Raw genomic sequence first — 17,167 nt, 5'->3', positions numbered from 1 at the left:
TTGATTGTCTGCTAACAGAATGTATATATCACAGTTCTGTTCTTGGATTGAGTTAACAGAGGTAAAGTATTTCAATTAGGTTAACTGTGTACTATGCAGGCTGTTATTGTGACCAGTTCATTAAACAGCATGAATCCCAAGTCACATACAATGCACACCACTGGTTACTATAGACTGGTAGCGGGTTGCTTTGCTTTCTTAAGGTAAATATCCCTTGGTAGCAAAGGGAGGGAAAATAAATCTTGGATAAAGTTCAGTTTATAGTGCTGTAAGGGTTGTTACTCACTGTGCCTTACTGAGTCTTTCATAATAGATAATGGGAGCCACAGTACACTTTAGGATATCACTGTGCCTGCGATCACTGCACCTGCTCCTTCTTCATTTGTCTCACTGGGAGTCTCTTACTTCATATTGCTGGCTACTTGCTGCCCACTGCGTCCTCTGACCTGGCAGTGCAGCTTCTTCACTTTCCTGGCTTGGCTTCTGGTCACAGCCCTGCAAACAATCCCAGGTGCTGCACTCCTCACAGCCTACTTCTCAGTCCCCTCACACACCAGACATGTGCTTTCTCAGCCAGTTTCAGGGTCCTTCTCTCTCCTCCCCTTTTTGTTACAGTTTTTAGTCTGAGCTCACTAGTGAAGCACACTCTTCCAGATTTCCTGGGTCCTAGTGCACCTCCTCACTTCAGTTCCAGAACATTCTCCAGCTCAGGGCAACATACAAATGTCCACATATATGGGGGTCTTTACAGGGTATCACACATATGCGATCTGTACAATTGCCGTGACTGGCGGTAAGTTTTAGTGCATCCCACCCATTGTGAGATTGCAGATCTCATACCAATAGCTGAGAATAACTACAGCATGTATTATAGGGGATGCGGTCATAATTCCGACAGTCGGGATGCCGGCACTTAGAATACCAGTGGCAGAATCCCGACATCTGTCAGAATCCTAGCGCTGGCAACCCAACCGCATGAATCCCAATGGTAAGTACAGGGGTTAGGGGTTAGGGTTATGTACTAGGGGGAAGGTTAGGCACTAAAGGGGGGAGGGTTAGGTTTAGGCTGCGGGGGGAGGTTAGGTTGAGGCATTACAGGGGGAGGTTAGGTTTAGGCATTGGGGAGGGACTCACAGGTGTCAGTATCCTCCTAACCCTGTCGGAATGCTGGCATCAAGATTCTGACCATCGCATTGCCGAACGCCTGCATCCCGTACCCAACCCTTAGATAGTGTGTGTGGCACTGTTCAACAGGGAACAATATATGCGTATGTACATACTTGTAATGTCATAAACATTATGCTTTAACAATTTAAAATGATTGGAGAAATGTAAATACATTGTAGATAAGCTTTTCAAAATCTAACTTCTTGATGATCTGTTTCTTATTTAAACCTTGTTTTACTGCAATCTCCATTACACATAATCTCATTAAAGTCGCAGTGCTGGTAACACAATGCAATAAGCTATTCACAGATACAAGCTATTTCACCTTAGTGTAAAATATTATCAGGAGTAGAAGTAGATTGTAATTGCAGTGCAGAAGAACTCCCTGGTTTAATTTAATACTGTGTTTTTTACACAGTTAAATACAATAGATCCTAGCAACAAGGTTGGGGGTTACAACCAACCCGCAGTGTACCTAATGAAGTAGATTATCTATTGTGACGCACATTCTTGTTTGTGGCTGTAGGCGTTGAAATAGCTAAGACATGTTTTACTGTCCACCTGCTGATGTGCTATTTCCCATTTTAACTAATACCCATAAAATGAGGTGTGCAATGCAGTGTCTTCATTTACATTCTTCTGTGCACATAGCTCAATATTCTATGTAAATATATGCCTTGATCGTAAACAAAACTGCATAACAGTGTATTAGTGAGTATTAACTCTATTAACATCTGAACCTTTTACCTCATTCAGCAGCAAGTAATCATAGACTTATTGAATATACAATAATGCTATATATATTTTATATATATATATATATTGCTCACCCCTAATATATATACACTGTATATCTTCGCAAAATAACATATTGTGCATTTATAGGCCAATGTATACATTCGCACCGATTTTGGTGGGGAAGGTATTGTCTGCCATCTGACATTTGGAAGTTGTTGGAAGATGTCAGTGGCGTCCTTCCCAGTGGTGACACCTGCGGCGGATAGGATTGTATACTGTGTGCTGACAAAAGGGGGTGTGGCCTCATGGGTAGGGGGTGCAGCCTGAACCTCCATTTTAGTCACTCCGGGGGTCCTGGAGATGCGGATTGACCCTGGTGACCAGTCTATGTGCAGTGCCAGCTCCCTCACTGTCAGGAGTCGAGTGCTGCACGTAATGCTACAGTGCAGCATCCGGCGCCTGTCACTGAGGAGGAATCAGCACTTTGGTATCACCTCTTGGCGGGTGACACCTGGGTTTGGCCCGCACCCCCCTTGTGACGCCACTGGAAGATGTAATTGTATAATATGTAATAATTTGCTGATATTCCCAGTACCTGGGTAGACCTTAGATATTTACTATTTCTATTTCCTTTATCCAATTTTCACTTAACTTATATGTTAATTTTATGTCTCTGGGGTAAAGGAATGTGGTCGTATCCATTTAAATAAATTAATTTTTTTTAACTTTTTTTTTTAATATGAAAGAATTGAAGATGGGGTATAAGAGGTATGTAAACCTTTTTTTTTCTACTTAAAGATTTCTTTGTAAACCACATTGTTGGTTCTGTCCCCAGGTGTAGGATCACTAGGCTGCTGGGTGAGCTCACTCAGGAGCTGACCACGTAGAACTGCCCATGTGAGAAGCAGTTCTGCCTCAAGTCAATCCCTGCCACCTTCAGCAACTGCCCCTGGGACTTGTTGATGTTCATTATGAAGCAGACCTTGATGGGAAACTACAGCTTCTTAAACTCAAAGGGGTACACTGATGGTCTGAGTGATATGCATGGTATGAACACCCACTCCCCCCGAGCACAGCCAGTGAACACTGTGGCCTTGATGATGTTTCTGTGGAGGGCCTTTACTTGTAGTTTGGTGCATTGCAGAGTTTGGTTGAGTGGAGGTTCCGCAGCAACATCACTGGAACCCCCACTTTGAGAAGAAAATTGTGGGCTGGGAGTCCAGGAGGGTTGAGGGTATTGAGAAACGCCACAGGGTAGTGGACCGTGTCATGCATTTGCACTGCCGAGTGCACTGACCTGTACTCCATTTCGGCCCCTTCGAGCCACTGAAGTAGAGTGTCATTAATGACGGTAACCGCGTCTTTCTTGGGGATCGCACAGCAGTCCATGGACTTTTTTTGCATTTCAAAATATATCAGGGTCTGGCTGTAATGTATGCTAGGGTCTTCACTACTGTGCCTAGGCCTGCAGGGATGGTCACCTTTCACTTGGACTCGGGATACTCTCTGTCCCCTATTTTGTGTAGGAGTTTGGAGAATTGCCTAGTGGAGACATCGCCCTTCATGAGAACCCTCATATTCTTCCTGAGAGAGAGTTTCCACATGAGGGGCCACAGATAAGACACCTTGACACATGCTTTAACTTCTTCAGCTCCAGTTCCCCTCGGTACTACTGGCAGAGTCTGCCGGAAGTCTCCAGCTAGCAGCAACCATCACTACGTCTTTAAGTTCTGCTCATTGCCTCAAAACTCCCCTTGTGTGCCATGGTACTTTTGCCCAAGATAATGAGCTTACAGTCCCGCAGCACTTGGGCTATGTAGCTGTGTCACCCAATCACCTCGGTCAAGAGGAAACATTTTACCCCTTTTCAACCCCTTAGGAGTAGAGTTTCGAAAAATCCCTGCTTACTGGGTGCTTAGCTCATAGAAGGAATATACTCCACAAATGTCATGTTTCTAGGTCCAGGGATTTGGGCTGGGCGTTGATGAGTCAGTGAGTCAGGACATTTGTTTTTATATATTAAGATTTACTGTACTTTCTATAGTGTAACATACTTACCTACTCTCCCGGAGTAGCTCCCCACACCCCTGGAAGAGTAGGCACTCCTCCCACTTCCCGTCCACTTGCTATTGAAGTGGGCAGAATAGGGAGACTCTTACCTTGAAACTGTGGATCCGCAGGGCGAGGGTGGAGCCTAATTATGTGTTTCTATGATAGTTGTGTCATTTGGCCCTTTTATTTAATATGCATGATTCACGTTGCCATGAGGGGGCGGCACCTAATGACTCAAATAGTCCGGCCCTGCCCCCATCACCGCCCACCTACGCCTCATCTCCGGGCTTCTCTCGGGAAGAAATTCTAAATGTAGGCAGGGTGGATCCAAAAGTGGATGTCTTAACCATGAATAACAGAGAAATTTAAGTTCTAATGGCATTAGGTTTGTTTTATATTTTTATGTAGTGCTTATTCTGTGTGGTAGGATATTCTATGCAGTCATTTCTAAGATGGTATATCTGTAGCAAATATTTTGTTACAATTTTTTATATAAATTATATACATTTTCTTACACAAAGACATCACACTGTGCAGTCCCACACTGTTATGTTCTCATTTAGGGCCAATGCACATTTGCCATAGAAAAAAAAAAAAAGATGATTTCCTTTTGTGCTCTTCCACTGTCTGTTACAAAGATGAATTTACATTCAATCTTGAGGTAACAGATTTGTTTTTTATATGTGGTAAATTGTAAGGAGTATATTTACTAAAGGTCGATCACTATACATATTGGGTTTCTAGGGCTAAATCACACATTTGATCGATTTTCATTGACTTAAAATTGATTAAAATGGACCTTTAATAAATATTCCCCTAAGCGTTTATTTAAAAATAATAACTTCTTATTAAGCTTTGCTCTAATTTGAACAAAAGCACAAGAATAAAATATTAAGCAATAAATATATATATTTTTTATATATGGACAACCTCTGATAATTGAGATCTGTCCCTAAATAGTTTTTCCTTGGAAATAATCCTATATTTCAATATTGACAAACTTCAGAAAAAAAAGCTGTATTGCTGTCTTTGGAAAGAGAGGATTTATGTTTACGGATCAGAAAAATCTTGTGACCAGCCTAACGCAATATCCTTTTTGCTCAGAACTAATTAGTTGATCCGTTAAGTGCTCTGACTCTATTTTTTTATTCTTTTTGTTGCTGTTTTGCTTTGTGGCAGCTGCAGAATGTGAGAGCCAAAATGAAATGGTAAAATATACTTTTGGTCGACAAAGATGCAATATTAAGTAGCATTCTAGATGAAATACTGTACTGTAATATTTAACTATTTGTCTAGCAGAGAAGCCCAGGTGAGATTGACTTACAATCAACCTCAGCACCAGAGTTGTGAAGCAGGCACACTAATGAGGTGTTTCACTACTTTCTAGTTCCCATTTAAGTTCCAGTAGAGCCGCTTTATAGTGCCTGCAGAGAAGCTGTTAACAAGCTGATGTCCCTTGTGGCAACATGGGATTGCTGGAGTTTTTAGAAAGAGCTTGGAGTCATGTTGATATGTCTTGCATTACAGTGACAAATTGGCAGATCAACCTCCCTCCGCTGCAGAAAGGAGCAGACAATTTTCTAGATGTCCACAGCAATAATAGTCATTCATTCAGAGTGATACTGCATCTGAATAAGGACTTAAAAGCCTTGGTTTTATTTTCTCACACAAGCACATAGCCATGTGTTAGCGCTTGCTTTAGTGCTAGTAATATTGATCATGACATGAATGGGCCCTGCTTAGCACATAAATAACAACTATTTATAACATATTATACTCAGCACCAAATATGTTCTCTATGCTAAGCAAATGGGAAAAGAAAGAGGTAAAAAGTTTGATTTAATAGTGACTCCACCCTAAAGGGTTCCATTCATAATCTGCAATAAATCCAGTTATAACAGTATCCTCTCCAAATCACTCAATTTACAGGGAACAGAGCTCATCAGATCACACTATCTCCAAAATATCATCCTCTCTTATGTACTAGATTTTCTACAGCTCAAATAAAACATAAGGATAAAAAATGGGAACTCATCACAAAATATATGTCAACTCCAGGTGCCAGAATTAAAACTTTATATAATCCAAGGAATAGATTGCAACAGACCAGTGGTTCTCAAACTCATTCGTTAACCCACGCGGTTCACATTTTCCAGGTCACCTAGCAGGTGCACAGGTGTATTCATTACTCACTGGTCTCATTTTAAAAGATCCACAAGTGGAGCTAATTATTTCACTTGTGAATCTGTGAGGAAACCTGGAAAACATGTTCTGTTTAGGGTCGAGAGGATCGAGTTTGAGAACCTGTGCAATAAACATATTAGTTTATTTATTTGCAGAAGTGACATTTCAAATCTAGTGTAAGCCTTTCTTAAGCTACATGGAGAATGACAACTTGTATATACTAATAATGATTTCCACTAATGACTAAAGCTGGCCACACACTAGATCAACTTTCATCCAACCATCCAAGTAGTTGATTGGTTGGAATGAAAATCTGGTAACGTATGGGAGTAAATGATGATGAGCAATTTGCTCCTAAATGCCAGAAAACAGATGAAAATGGTCGGTCAGACAAGTTTGTTAAATGTTTAATCTAAACAATTTGTTCAAACAACAGTTTTTGACCATTTTCCGGCATTTGGGAGCAAATTGCTGATTGTCATTTGCTTTCAATCCTTACCAGATTTTCATTCCAACCAATCAACTAGTTGGATGGTTGGATGTAAGTTGGTCTAGTGTGTGGCCAGCTTAAGGCATGCATAGCTAACAAAATTACGTATTGACTTTTTTTTTTCACTTTGCAGCAAGAAATATAGAGATAGTAAACTTCCTACTGATGCCATGTCTGTTCTCTTTATGCAGGATTCGGCCACATTTGGTACAGCTGCTGGTGCTGGTGCTGCTAGTCCAAAAACATGCACACTAATTGGAGAAAAAGGGACATCGCCAAAAGCCCAATTACCTCTTAATATGTAAGTTACTACATAATAAAGTATGTATTTTTTGGTATGGAGTCAGTTTATTTTATAAAAAAAATGGGAGTTGAAGGTCATATTTATCTGGGACAATATGGAGATTTTTTGTTTATAATTTACTACAGCTGATATAGAGTACAAAAGTAATCCCCCCCCCCACTTCCCCAGACACAATTGAATTCAAGCAGTCTTTTTCCCAACTAATTCCGCTTGTATCTAAAGGGTCTATTTATCAAGTCCTGTACTCAGTGGTGGCCATAGCAGGGAATTGCTGGTGGTGGCTCATGCAGTAGCTTTCCCATGCAAAGCATATTTGCCATTGATAATGCACCGCTAGCTATTCTGCAATGCTGTCATCATATCAGGATGGCAAGAGCAGATGCGAGAAACAAGAAAAAAGACTTTATTATTAAAATGTAAAATAAAATCTTAGTAAAAATATAGTAAAATTATTTAGATTATTTTTTTGTAAAGTTTTTAATATATATATATTATTCTTATTAATATTTATTTAGTAAAATCTAAGATACCAGCTGGCCAGTAATGCAATAAGTCTGTTCTTACTGTTTCCGAAAAGTTTTGCTGGAAGATGAGCAACACTTAGCTGCCCTGGAAAATTTCTGTTCTTTTATATATAGACCTGAATAATATTTTCTATTGCTGCAATGATTGGTGAGTATGGTAACCACCTGTCAGGAATTCCTCCTAACAGTCCGGAATTGGCAAGATCAGTCCGGAGGCCTGCTCATCCCAAATGGGTGGTGTCCAAGAATCCATGGATCTCCATGGATTTCTGCCTCCACCTGCCTGTAGTACACCTCTGCCTGCCTGCGGCATACCTCCTGGACTGCCTAAGCCTGCATCACCACCTGACATGCCTCCGCTTGCCCACAGCTCACCTTCTGGGCTGCATAAGCCCGTCTCCCAACCTAGCCTGCTAATGTCAGAGGTGGCAGTGACAGCTGGGCGCTGAAAGGGCGATGGAGGCTGGGGGATTTTGCCTCCCAGCAGCAGACAGGGTGAACACAAACTAGGAAAAAAATGTGTGTAGGCTGCAGGGTTGTCATTGCACTGAGTGCATTTCAGCTGTTTAGGCAGATTAGAGAAGAACAGAATTCTGTGATTCCAATAGTAAATGACGACCAGTGAGTAGTAACTTACGAGATACAAGGGATTTAGTTGTTATTATATTTAAGAAACAGTGGCCCTGATTCAGAGCTGGATGCTCTGACAGAGCGCTCGCTCTGAATCAGAGCCGGTCTTTTTTTTTTTTTTAGAATTGCCCCCTGGCCGCTCGCATTGCTGTGGGTTGCCACCCACAGCTAATGCGAGCAGCCATGATGATGGTCGCGATGGTCAAGACCATCGTGACCATCGGGCTTGTGACGAGATCCTTGTGGTAGGGTCTCGTGGCCACAAGCCCCATAGAGCTTTCGGCTCAAACAGAGCCGAAAGCTCTCCCACTGACATCACTTGTGATGTCAGTGGGGCCACCCCAGACGGTAGGCGTTCTCATGTGAACGCCTCCGTCTGGGCAGCCACAAACCAAAGGGGGTGTGCTGTCACTCAACATCGACAACACGCCCCCTTTTGTACGAGACCCGGAGCGACGGATTGCCCGTCGCTATCCGGATCTCGCGCATGCGCACGACTGAGCCAGCTCCGTTGTGCGCATGTGCTCTGGGCCACCATCGACCTGGATGCGAGCGCTCAGCGCTTGTGACCGGGTCTGAATCAGGCCCAGAATCAGGAAGATAGAAACAAGTGATGTCTAGATTGCAGGCATTTGGGATCATTTATCATATTGTGAAATTTAATACCACCCTATTGCTTCTTTACTATCTAAATCACATTTTCCTTTTTTCATCCAAATAGCCCTGGTGCTCATTCATACATGAATAAACAAACACACAAACAAACAAACAAACAAACAGGGAATCTCACTTATATCCATGTTTTATAAATACACATGAATGGGTTGAGGCACATCATTTAAAATGAATGAGTATTTTTTTAACAGATTGTTAAATGCCCAAATGCTTTGCAAAAAGAACACATGTTAAAAAAACACAAAGTTATAATACACTTTAATAAGGAATATGCAAAGGGTTATCACATGTCCGGGATTTCTCCGGACAGTCCAGAAATCTGGACATCTTTCCAGAGTCTGGAGCTTTAGCAATTCTTGAATGAGCAGTGCCCAGAAATCACAAAATTGGCCAGCCCCTGATTCATCCCGCCTCCTCTCCTCTGTCCCGGTGTCTGCTTTGTCATAGTGCTGAGCTATAATCCCGAAAGGGCCAGTCTAGCCATCTGACACCTCTGGCAAATGCCACAAGGACCGATAGACTGATGAGCCAGTCTGGCCACCCAAAAGCCTGTCCGAGCAGCTCCACCTCCTGGAGCTGTGCTCGGGCGGCACGGAGAGATATGGGGCATGTTGTGAAGCCATGCCCCTGTGGATTGCAACATATACCATGAAGCATGGCCACACCTCTTTTCCCTGAACAAGCGCTGTAGGGTTTAATTACAGCTCCAGTCCATCCATGAATCCCGGACAGGATTAACACAGCTAATTAGCCTTAAGGGATCTAGCCTGATGTTTCCTGAGGGACCAAGACATAGTGAAATCACAGCACTGCAACGTCACAGTCAGTCTCATCCTCACCTGGCGTGAAGAGGAGCGTTAAGTACAGCTGTCTGGCCAGCAGTAGCCCTGATAGTATGAATTGTCAGCAGGGACTTGAAGTGCAGCTTACAGCAGCCACTGGGAGGATGGAGTGATACAGGAAGTGAAAAGAGGTAGCTGAAGAGACTATGGTACTAAAGGCTGCAAATTACTTTTATATTTCATGGTAATTGTTTTTGTAATATATGATGTGTCTTTTTAGGTGGTTCTCAATATCATCTCTGGGGTTATATGAACTGAGAACTGATTTACAAATTAGCCTTTATCATGAAAAAAGCAAGACATTTTGAATGGGGGAGTGCAGGAAGATGGAGTTTAGTATTAACTTGGGTTGTGCTGATTCTAATTGGATTATAATTGGAGGGAAATGTGGACTGGTGATTTGGAGGGGAGGGGGTGCTAGGTTATGGAGACTGTACTCTCTCAGAGAGGGTGCTTCAGGAAGATGGCTATTGGGTACATGTCTAATTTCTGAGGGCAGATTATATTTGAAGATGTACTTTTTGGAAAAACATTAAAGTATGCAAGGATGTGGGAACTTGAGAACAGGTAATATGTGGGAAAATTGGGTGATTGGGTGCAGGGAAACTGGTATTAACTGAGATAGGTAAGTGGGGTGATATGGGCACAGGAACTGGAGACTGGAGATATAAAAGCCTATAAAGGAGCATGTAGAGCAGATGGCATATAAAGGGGAGTGTTAAGGAGGGGTCTTATGGCGTATATTGGCACATATGGAACATAAAGAAATATGTGGTGGACTTTGATGGCATATAAAGGGGCATGTGGAGCTTTGATAGAATATAAGGTGCATCAGAGGGCTCTGACAAAATGGTTGTATTCTTACTGCAGTGTTCATGCCCTTAACCAGGCCCTCTGTGCGGGCTGGAACATTGTCCTGATGGAGAATGAAACCATTATTCCACAGCTCTGGCCTCTTTCTTCTGATTCTTGTCCGCAAAGTTGCTACAACATTTTTGTAGTAATGTTGATTCAAATTAACACCCTTGATATCATAGAACATAATTAACATGGCTTTGAATTTGGATTTGTCTTCTTCATTCTTGGTGATGATGCTGTTTTCCAGTGTATGGACTGGCGTTTGGTGGGTGTTTTGTTCAATTTAACTAAAAATTTTAAGTTAACACATTGTTTTACTCTTGAACAAAGCATTTTTATGGCAAATGGGAAAGAAACGACTTCTTTGAATGTTGTGTGACAGCAAACTATATGTGCGAGAAGGGTGAAACTTGATAAACCATTTTGGGATAGTCCAAGGTCAGTGTTCCCCTACTCCCTTTTAACTCACGCAGTATGGTTTATTTTTTATAAGTACAGTCCCGTTATTTAATAGCCACACCTCGTATTATATGATACTGTGACTATTTTATGTACACAGTATGGAAGTTACAGTATTCTTCCTATATTCAAAAGGTTTTTTTTGTTATACAAACAGTACAGTAGATAATGTCGATTTTGCTATTAAAACTAATGTTAAGCAGGCTTGCCGACTTTCTTGTTGCCCCTTTCTGGGAGGGAGCAGCCAGATCGATATTACAGGGGGCTTGGCCTTCGCGAGGAGGCGGGGCCGGCCAGGCGACGTGTATTTGTGGGCAGAGTGTGGCTGGGGTCAAGTGATTCGAGTAATATTGGCCCCGTCCCCACTACACAATGCCGATATAACAGGCATTGTGAAGCAGGGAGCGGAGCCAAAATGATGTGATTCAGCGTGACTCGCGTCATTCCCCCCCCTGCTGCGGGGGTTTTTAAGGTAAGTGCGGGGGGATAGGAGGTGTGAGCGGCAGCTGGGAGGATTGCCTGCCTTCCCAGGACGTCGGGAGCGGCACCCGATTTTCGGGAGGCTCCCGACCAAATGGGGAGGTAGCAAGTATGTTGTTAAGTTAAGTGCATTCAAAATTGGAAGTACATGTATGTTTGCCTAAACCTGTGACACACATTTTGTGATGTCTGTAACTTTGTATAAACATGCAATTGCATTTTTTTAGTGAACATATTTAACAACTCCAAGTTGAGCTTTCACTGACACGGTTGCATCCCATGCAACCGTGCCATCCACATCCGTCCTTCAACTGTTACTGAGAAAATCCGTTTTGCTTCCCTTACCCCCTAGCAGTGATGAAGAGGTCTGTGATCACTGATATCATTGCCAAATTTGTAGCATGGAATGTCAGCGAATGGAAGTTTGGGATGCATGTACCTGTAAAAAAAGTGCAAGGTAGAGAATCTAGTTCACCCCTAAGCACTGTTAGGCTGATCTCTGCAAGTGCTGATGATCACTCTCTCCTGACGCTGAAAATTTCACCAAAAAAACAGGCGAAAATTGCAACAGGCAAAAAAAAAAACTGGAGAAAAGTTTCTCCATCCCAGACCAGGGGCTCTATTTACTACAATCCGCATATTGAATGCGGATTGTAGTGTGATATTACCGAGTGAATTCGCATTGCGAATTCAGGTAATATCACAGGGATTTACTATAAATCCCTTGCAGGGACAGAGCTTGCGATAAAGCTCTGTCGCTGCGGATCCCATCCGCACTCTAGTCGCGGTATTTTCGGAAAAAATACCGCGACTAAGAGCCCGCGCATGCGCCGACCGACCACCGCTACTACCCCGACGCTAAGCCCCACCCCCCGGCGCTAAGCCCCACCCCCCGCGGTCACAGACCCCCGCGACCCCCCCCCCCGCGACCCCCCCTCCCTTCATTACACTTACCTGCATCCTCCTGGCCTCCGGTGGTCTTCTCCGGGCTTCCCGATCAGGTGATCTCCCATACTGCACTGGGGCCCGATCACCTGATGACCGGGCCCCAGTGCACTGTGGGAGACCAGCTGACCGGAGAGGAGCCATCACCGGAGGCCCGATCACCGGTCCCTGGATTCAGGTAAGTAAAAAAAAAATGTTTAATTTTTTTAAAATTTTTTTTTACAGCAATCAGCTTGCGGTCTATTTAGACCACATAGCTGATTACTGGTACCGGCTCCCGCCTCTGCTCTCCCCGTTAGAGCAGAGTGGGAGCCCGGTAACCGGGGGAGACCCTGGATAACGCCACCTCCAGGTGGCGTTATTATCACAGGGCTTCCCCCGGTATTTTTTTACAATTTATTTTTAGTAACTTGCACACAGATCACATTTCCCATTACAATTATGGGAAATGCGATCTGCTTTACTAAAAATAAGTGATACTGGGGGTTGGAGTAGAATTTTACTAATTCTACTCCAATTGCCCTGTAATAAATACAGGTGAAACTAAAATAATGTGAAAAGGGTGTGAAAACACCCTTTTTCACTTTATTTTAGTAAAAATAATGTTAATAAATAGAGACCCAGGAGAGAGAAATGCAAAATTCCTATTTTTGGCTAAAAATGTGGGGATTTCTTTCAGAACCCATTGGACACCCCCCTAATGATAAATTACTGAAAAAAAAATTGTAAGCTGCGTACTTTGTCGAAAAATTACCGCACTAATTTTGGGTGAAAAAAAAATAAATTGTTGAAAAAAGATAGAAAGCTATTTTTTTCCAGATAATTACTGTCTCGCGTAAATTGGGGGTGCTTTAAAATGGGTGCAAGTATATTGTTGTGTCGTAAAAACGCAATTTTAAAAACTTTAAAAAAAACCCTGCTGCGCCCACATGCAATGTTTAAAACACTTGACGCATCTATACCGCCACCCAAAAAATCAGACCCAGTACGTTAAAACCATTTTCAACTATTTTTTTTCGCCCAAAATTTGCTTGGTCTTTTTAGCCAACGTACACAACTTACTATTTTTCTCCCCGGTAATTTATCATTAGGGGGGGTGTTCAAAGGGTTCTGAAAATATCCCCACATTTTTAGCCGCCAAAAATAGGGATTTTGTGTATTTTTTCTCCTGGTCTGGGATGAAGAAAACTTTTCTACAGTTTTTTTTTTGCCTGTTGCCGTTTTCGCCTGTTTTTTTGCGATAAACAGACGTTTTTGCCGCTAATTGAATACAGATGGAACTAATCTTTAAATCTTTTAGAAATACCTCTTTGCTTTGTTGTACGGTATATGAAGTATCCATTGAATCTAACTTAGGTACTAAACGGGTTGCTCATACCAAAAATATAGACCCAGGGTCAGGAGTATTCAACATGCGGCCCTCCAGCTGTTATAGAACTACAAATTCCAGCATGCCCTGCCACAGTTTTAGCATACCCTAATAGGAAAATTGTGGCAGGGCATGTTGGACCTGCCGCCCGGATCCAGTCCATTTCCACAGTGATGATGTGTTTTGCAGTGAATTACATTTTTCTTTATCTCAACCACTGCTGTTCAATGGTACAAATTGCGATATTGAGCACTTTACCCCGCACAGCGCCTACCTCCTCTCCAGGATCTCTTGTAGGGGAGGCTTAAAAAGTATGTATGTATGATTGATATCAACCTGACAAAGGGCACTGTGCTCCCCAAAACATTGCTGATTTGATGCTCAGTATACGGTTTGGTGTTTAATGTTGAACTTGGAGAGCTGTGCTTTATTACCCTGTATACTTTATCTCATCTCTAACACCCTGATAGCGGAGTGCCCAACATTTCACAATGTCAGATTGTATACAGTCAAATCAGTTGGATGCGGCTAGTTCAATTTCAGATTTTGTTTTCATTGAGACAATAAAACTTACTGTGTAAGAGCAGCTGAAACATACAGTGGGGTCAATGCAGGGTTGAAGTTGTGCGAAATTGCATGCGGATATTCGCCAGCATGCAGAGTTGTACGCAATTCTGAGGTCAGATCACCCCTATCAGTACTTCAGCATTATAAGTGCGCACCACCTCTATCCCTGATGAAAAAGATCCTTCTAAAGGCAGACGTAATTACACTATTACACAACTCGGCATAGCCTACAATCCCATCAACATACAAGCAAAAAAAAGACAATGACCATAGTTTGTGTAGAACAAAATTTTATTATACAGGTTGAGTCTCCAATCTCCAAATATTCCGAAATACGGAATATTCCGAAATACGGAATAATTTTTGCATGACTGAGATAATAAAACCTTTGATTTTTGATGGTTCAATGTACACAAACTTTGTCTAAGGCACAAATTATTAAAAATATGGTATAAAATTACCTTCAGGCTGTGTGTATAGGGTGTAAATGAAACATAAATTTATTTCATGTATGTACACAAACTTTGCTTGAGCCACAAAATTATTGAAAATATTGTATAAAATGAGCTGCAGGCTATGTGTATAAGGTGTATATAACACATAAATGCATTCTGTGTGTATATGGGGGTCCCATTCCTAAGATATTTCATTATGATATGCAATTATTCCAAAATACGGAATATTCCGTTATCCAAAATACCCCTGGTCCCAAGCATTTTGGATATGGGAGACTCAACCTGTACTTATTTTCATTCTTTTTCACAATTCTTCACCACATTTTAAAATAATAATTGTCATTAATAATTTTAATGTACACCAATAAAGTGTTTGACTTTTATTAATGAATTTGGTCCGAGTGCACCCTGGTAACTACTTACTTTTCTCCTTCATATGGTAATAGTTTAATTGATTAGTTCGCTACTAAGGTATTACATATAGCTTATTAATTTACCTTTAAAGTGAAACAGTTTAACAATTCTTGTCCAGCAGTACATGGAAACATACATAGACAAACCATTATTATTAAAGTAATGCAATTTACCATGTGTATCTTCAATGTAGCCAGTGTGACAGCAGGGTTATAATAGTGAGAAATGACAACGCTTCTTTCTTTTATGTTCCGGAACATCATGTATAACTTGTTATCAGCATCCATTCAAACATTCACATAGGAGAGAACTAACGTGAAGATTTCATTATGTTTTATTGTTGGATAATAATATAATTAAGATGGCAAAATGAGATAGTAAAGAAAATGAATGGTATCTAATAAGATCGTTCATGGGTGTAAAATGTTAGTGAGAACTTCATTTCCAGTAAGCTATTGCAAAAGGGAGAAAGCAAGGCTGAGAGATATTTAATTTTCTTTATTTCATTTGACCCATCTACAATACAATAATGGCAGAGTGAGTTAAATTAGAAAATAAGAGTCAGAACTGTGAAGACAATGGACAAAAGGACAATGGAGCCAGTATAATCTGAATAGTAGGATTTCAACACTTTATTAACAATCTGAGGAAGCGATGAATTAGAAGAGGAAATTACACAAGTTGATTAGGACGTGGCTGAAACACAATATGTTTAATTTCACGGAATCGGGAAATTATTTTTTCTTTTCCTTCTTTACTCTCTTCAAACAAAAATGTGGTAAATTCATAAGTTGTTAAAGATCCGTCTTTAAAATAAACTTCTCTAGTCATTATTTGTGTAAGATCATGGGGATATTCCTCTGCCTGTTGCACATTTGAGGAATAGTTTGACAGGACTGGGAATATATTTCAAGTTTAAACTTGAACCATGACTACTTGTTGGAGCCACAATCCCGAAAAAAGTTTTTATTAAACAAGCCCTTAATTTCTTATCTTCGCAATTAGCGATGATAGGAAATTATATTTTTCAATGCCCCACTGCCACTTATGATAAATAGACCCCTATGCATTCTTATACATGGTGCTTTCTCTGTTTCTGTGTTCATACATCTGTGTTATAGATATATGCAAGGAAATTGCACATGCTCTAAGTGCCTATTTATTTATAACTGTGCATGCTTTAAGTTCCTATTTATAATTGTAGAAGTTCTAAATGACTATTTGTAATTGTGCATGCTCTAATTTCCTATTTATTTATAATTGTGCATGCTTTAGTTACCCATTTATTTATAATTTTACATGCTCAATGTGCCTAATTATGTATAACTGAGCATGCTTGAACTTCTAATATAATAATAATTATAATAATAATAATAATAATAATATTTATATACCACTTATCTCCTAATTAGGCTCAAAGTGCTTCACACCTGCAAATAAAAAAAAAATGTATATAAAATAAATTTAAGTATAAACAGACTACAGAAAACTAAGCATTTGGGTTTTTGTTTTTTTAAACAAGTAAGCTAAAGGGCATTATGACCTCCTGGAGATAGCATTTCAGGGTTGAACTAGGTCTTATCGACATTATGAATGTAGACAAGACTACTGCATACCAATAATGAAATGCTTAAGTAAACAGGTAAGTTATGAGTCTGTTTTTGAAAGGTTTCTAGAGTAGATGCAACTCAAACTGTGAGAGGCAGTGAGTTCCAGAGAGTCAGAGCCACAAACCTCAAAGGTCAACCTCCCAACTGAAGTATGAATTCTACAGTAGGTACTACATATAGTCCTTAATATGCTGTTCAAAGTAAATGAGTAGAAGTATATGGAATTTGAATCTGCTTCATGTACCTTGTACTCTGGTAATATAGGACTTTGAATGTCAGTAAGCCATTCTTGGAATACTGTAGATTGTAATTTTACAATCAGCCAGTTAAGAGAGAAGAGAATGGATGTTACGTGGCAGGAACAGGATTAGTTAGTTAACAGTCTGGTGGCTATATTTTGTACC

At 40.9% G+C, this 17,167-nt stretch overlaps 1 protein-coding gene across 3 annotated transcripts in view; it reads left to right on the top strand.

Moving 5' to 3' along the window:
* SH3RF3 (SH3 domain containing ring finger 3) overlaps window positions 1–17,167 on the top strand; it is a 554,601-nt gene that overhangs the window by 435,399 nt on the left and 102,035 nt on the right. For all 3 annotated transcript variants that reach the window (XM_088445962.1, XM_088445963.1, XM_088445964.1), the window contains one exon: window positions 6,823–6,932. In XM_088445962.1, the coding sequence (XP_088302088.1) occupies window positions 6,823–6,932 (110 nt within the window). The remainder of the gene's footprint in view (window positions 1–6,822; window positions 6,933–17,167) is intronic.

This window comes from Taudactylus pleione, unplaced genomic scaffold (assembly GCF_031769625.1).
Source record: "Taudactylus pleione unplaced genomic scaffold, aTauple2 ptg000391l, whole genome shotgun sequence".
Lineage (NCBI taxonomy): Eukaryota > Metazoa > Chordata > Amphibia > Anura > Myobatrachidae > Taudactylus > Taudactylus pleione.
This window is presented reverse-complemented; position numbering and strand designations above follow the sequence as displayed.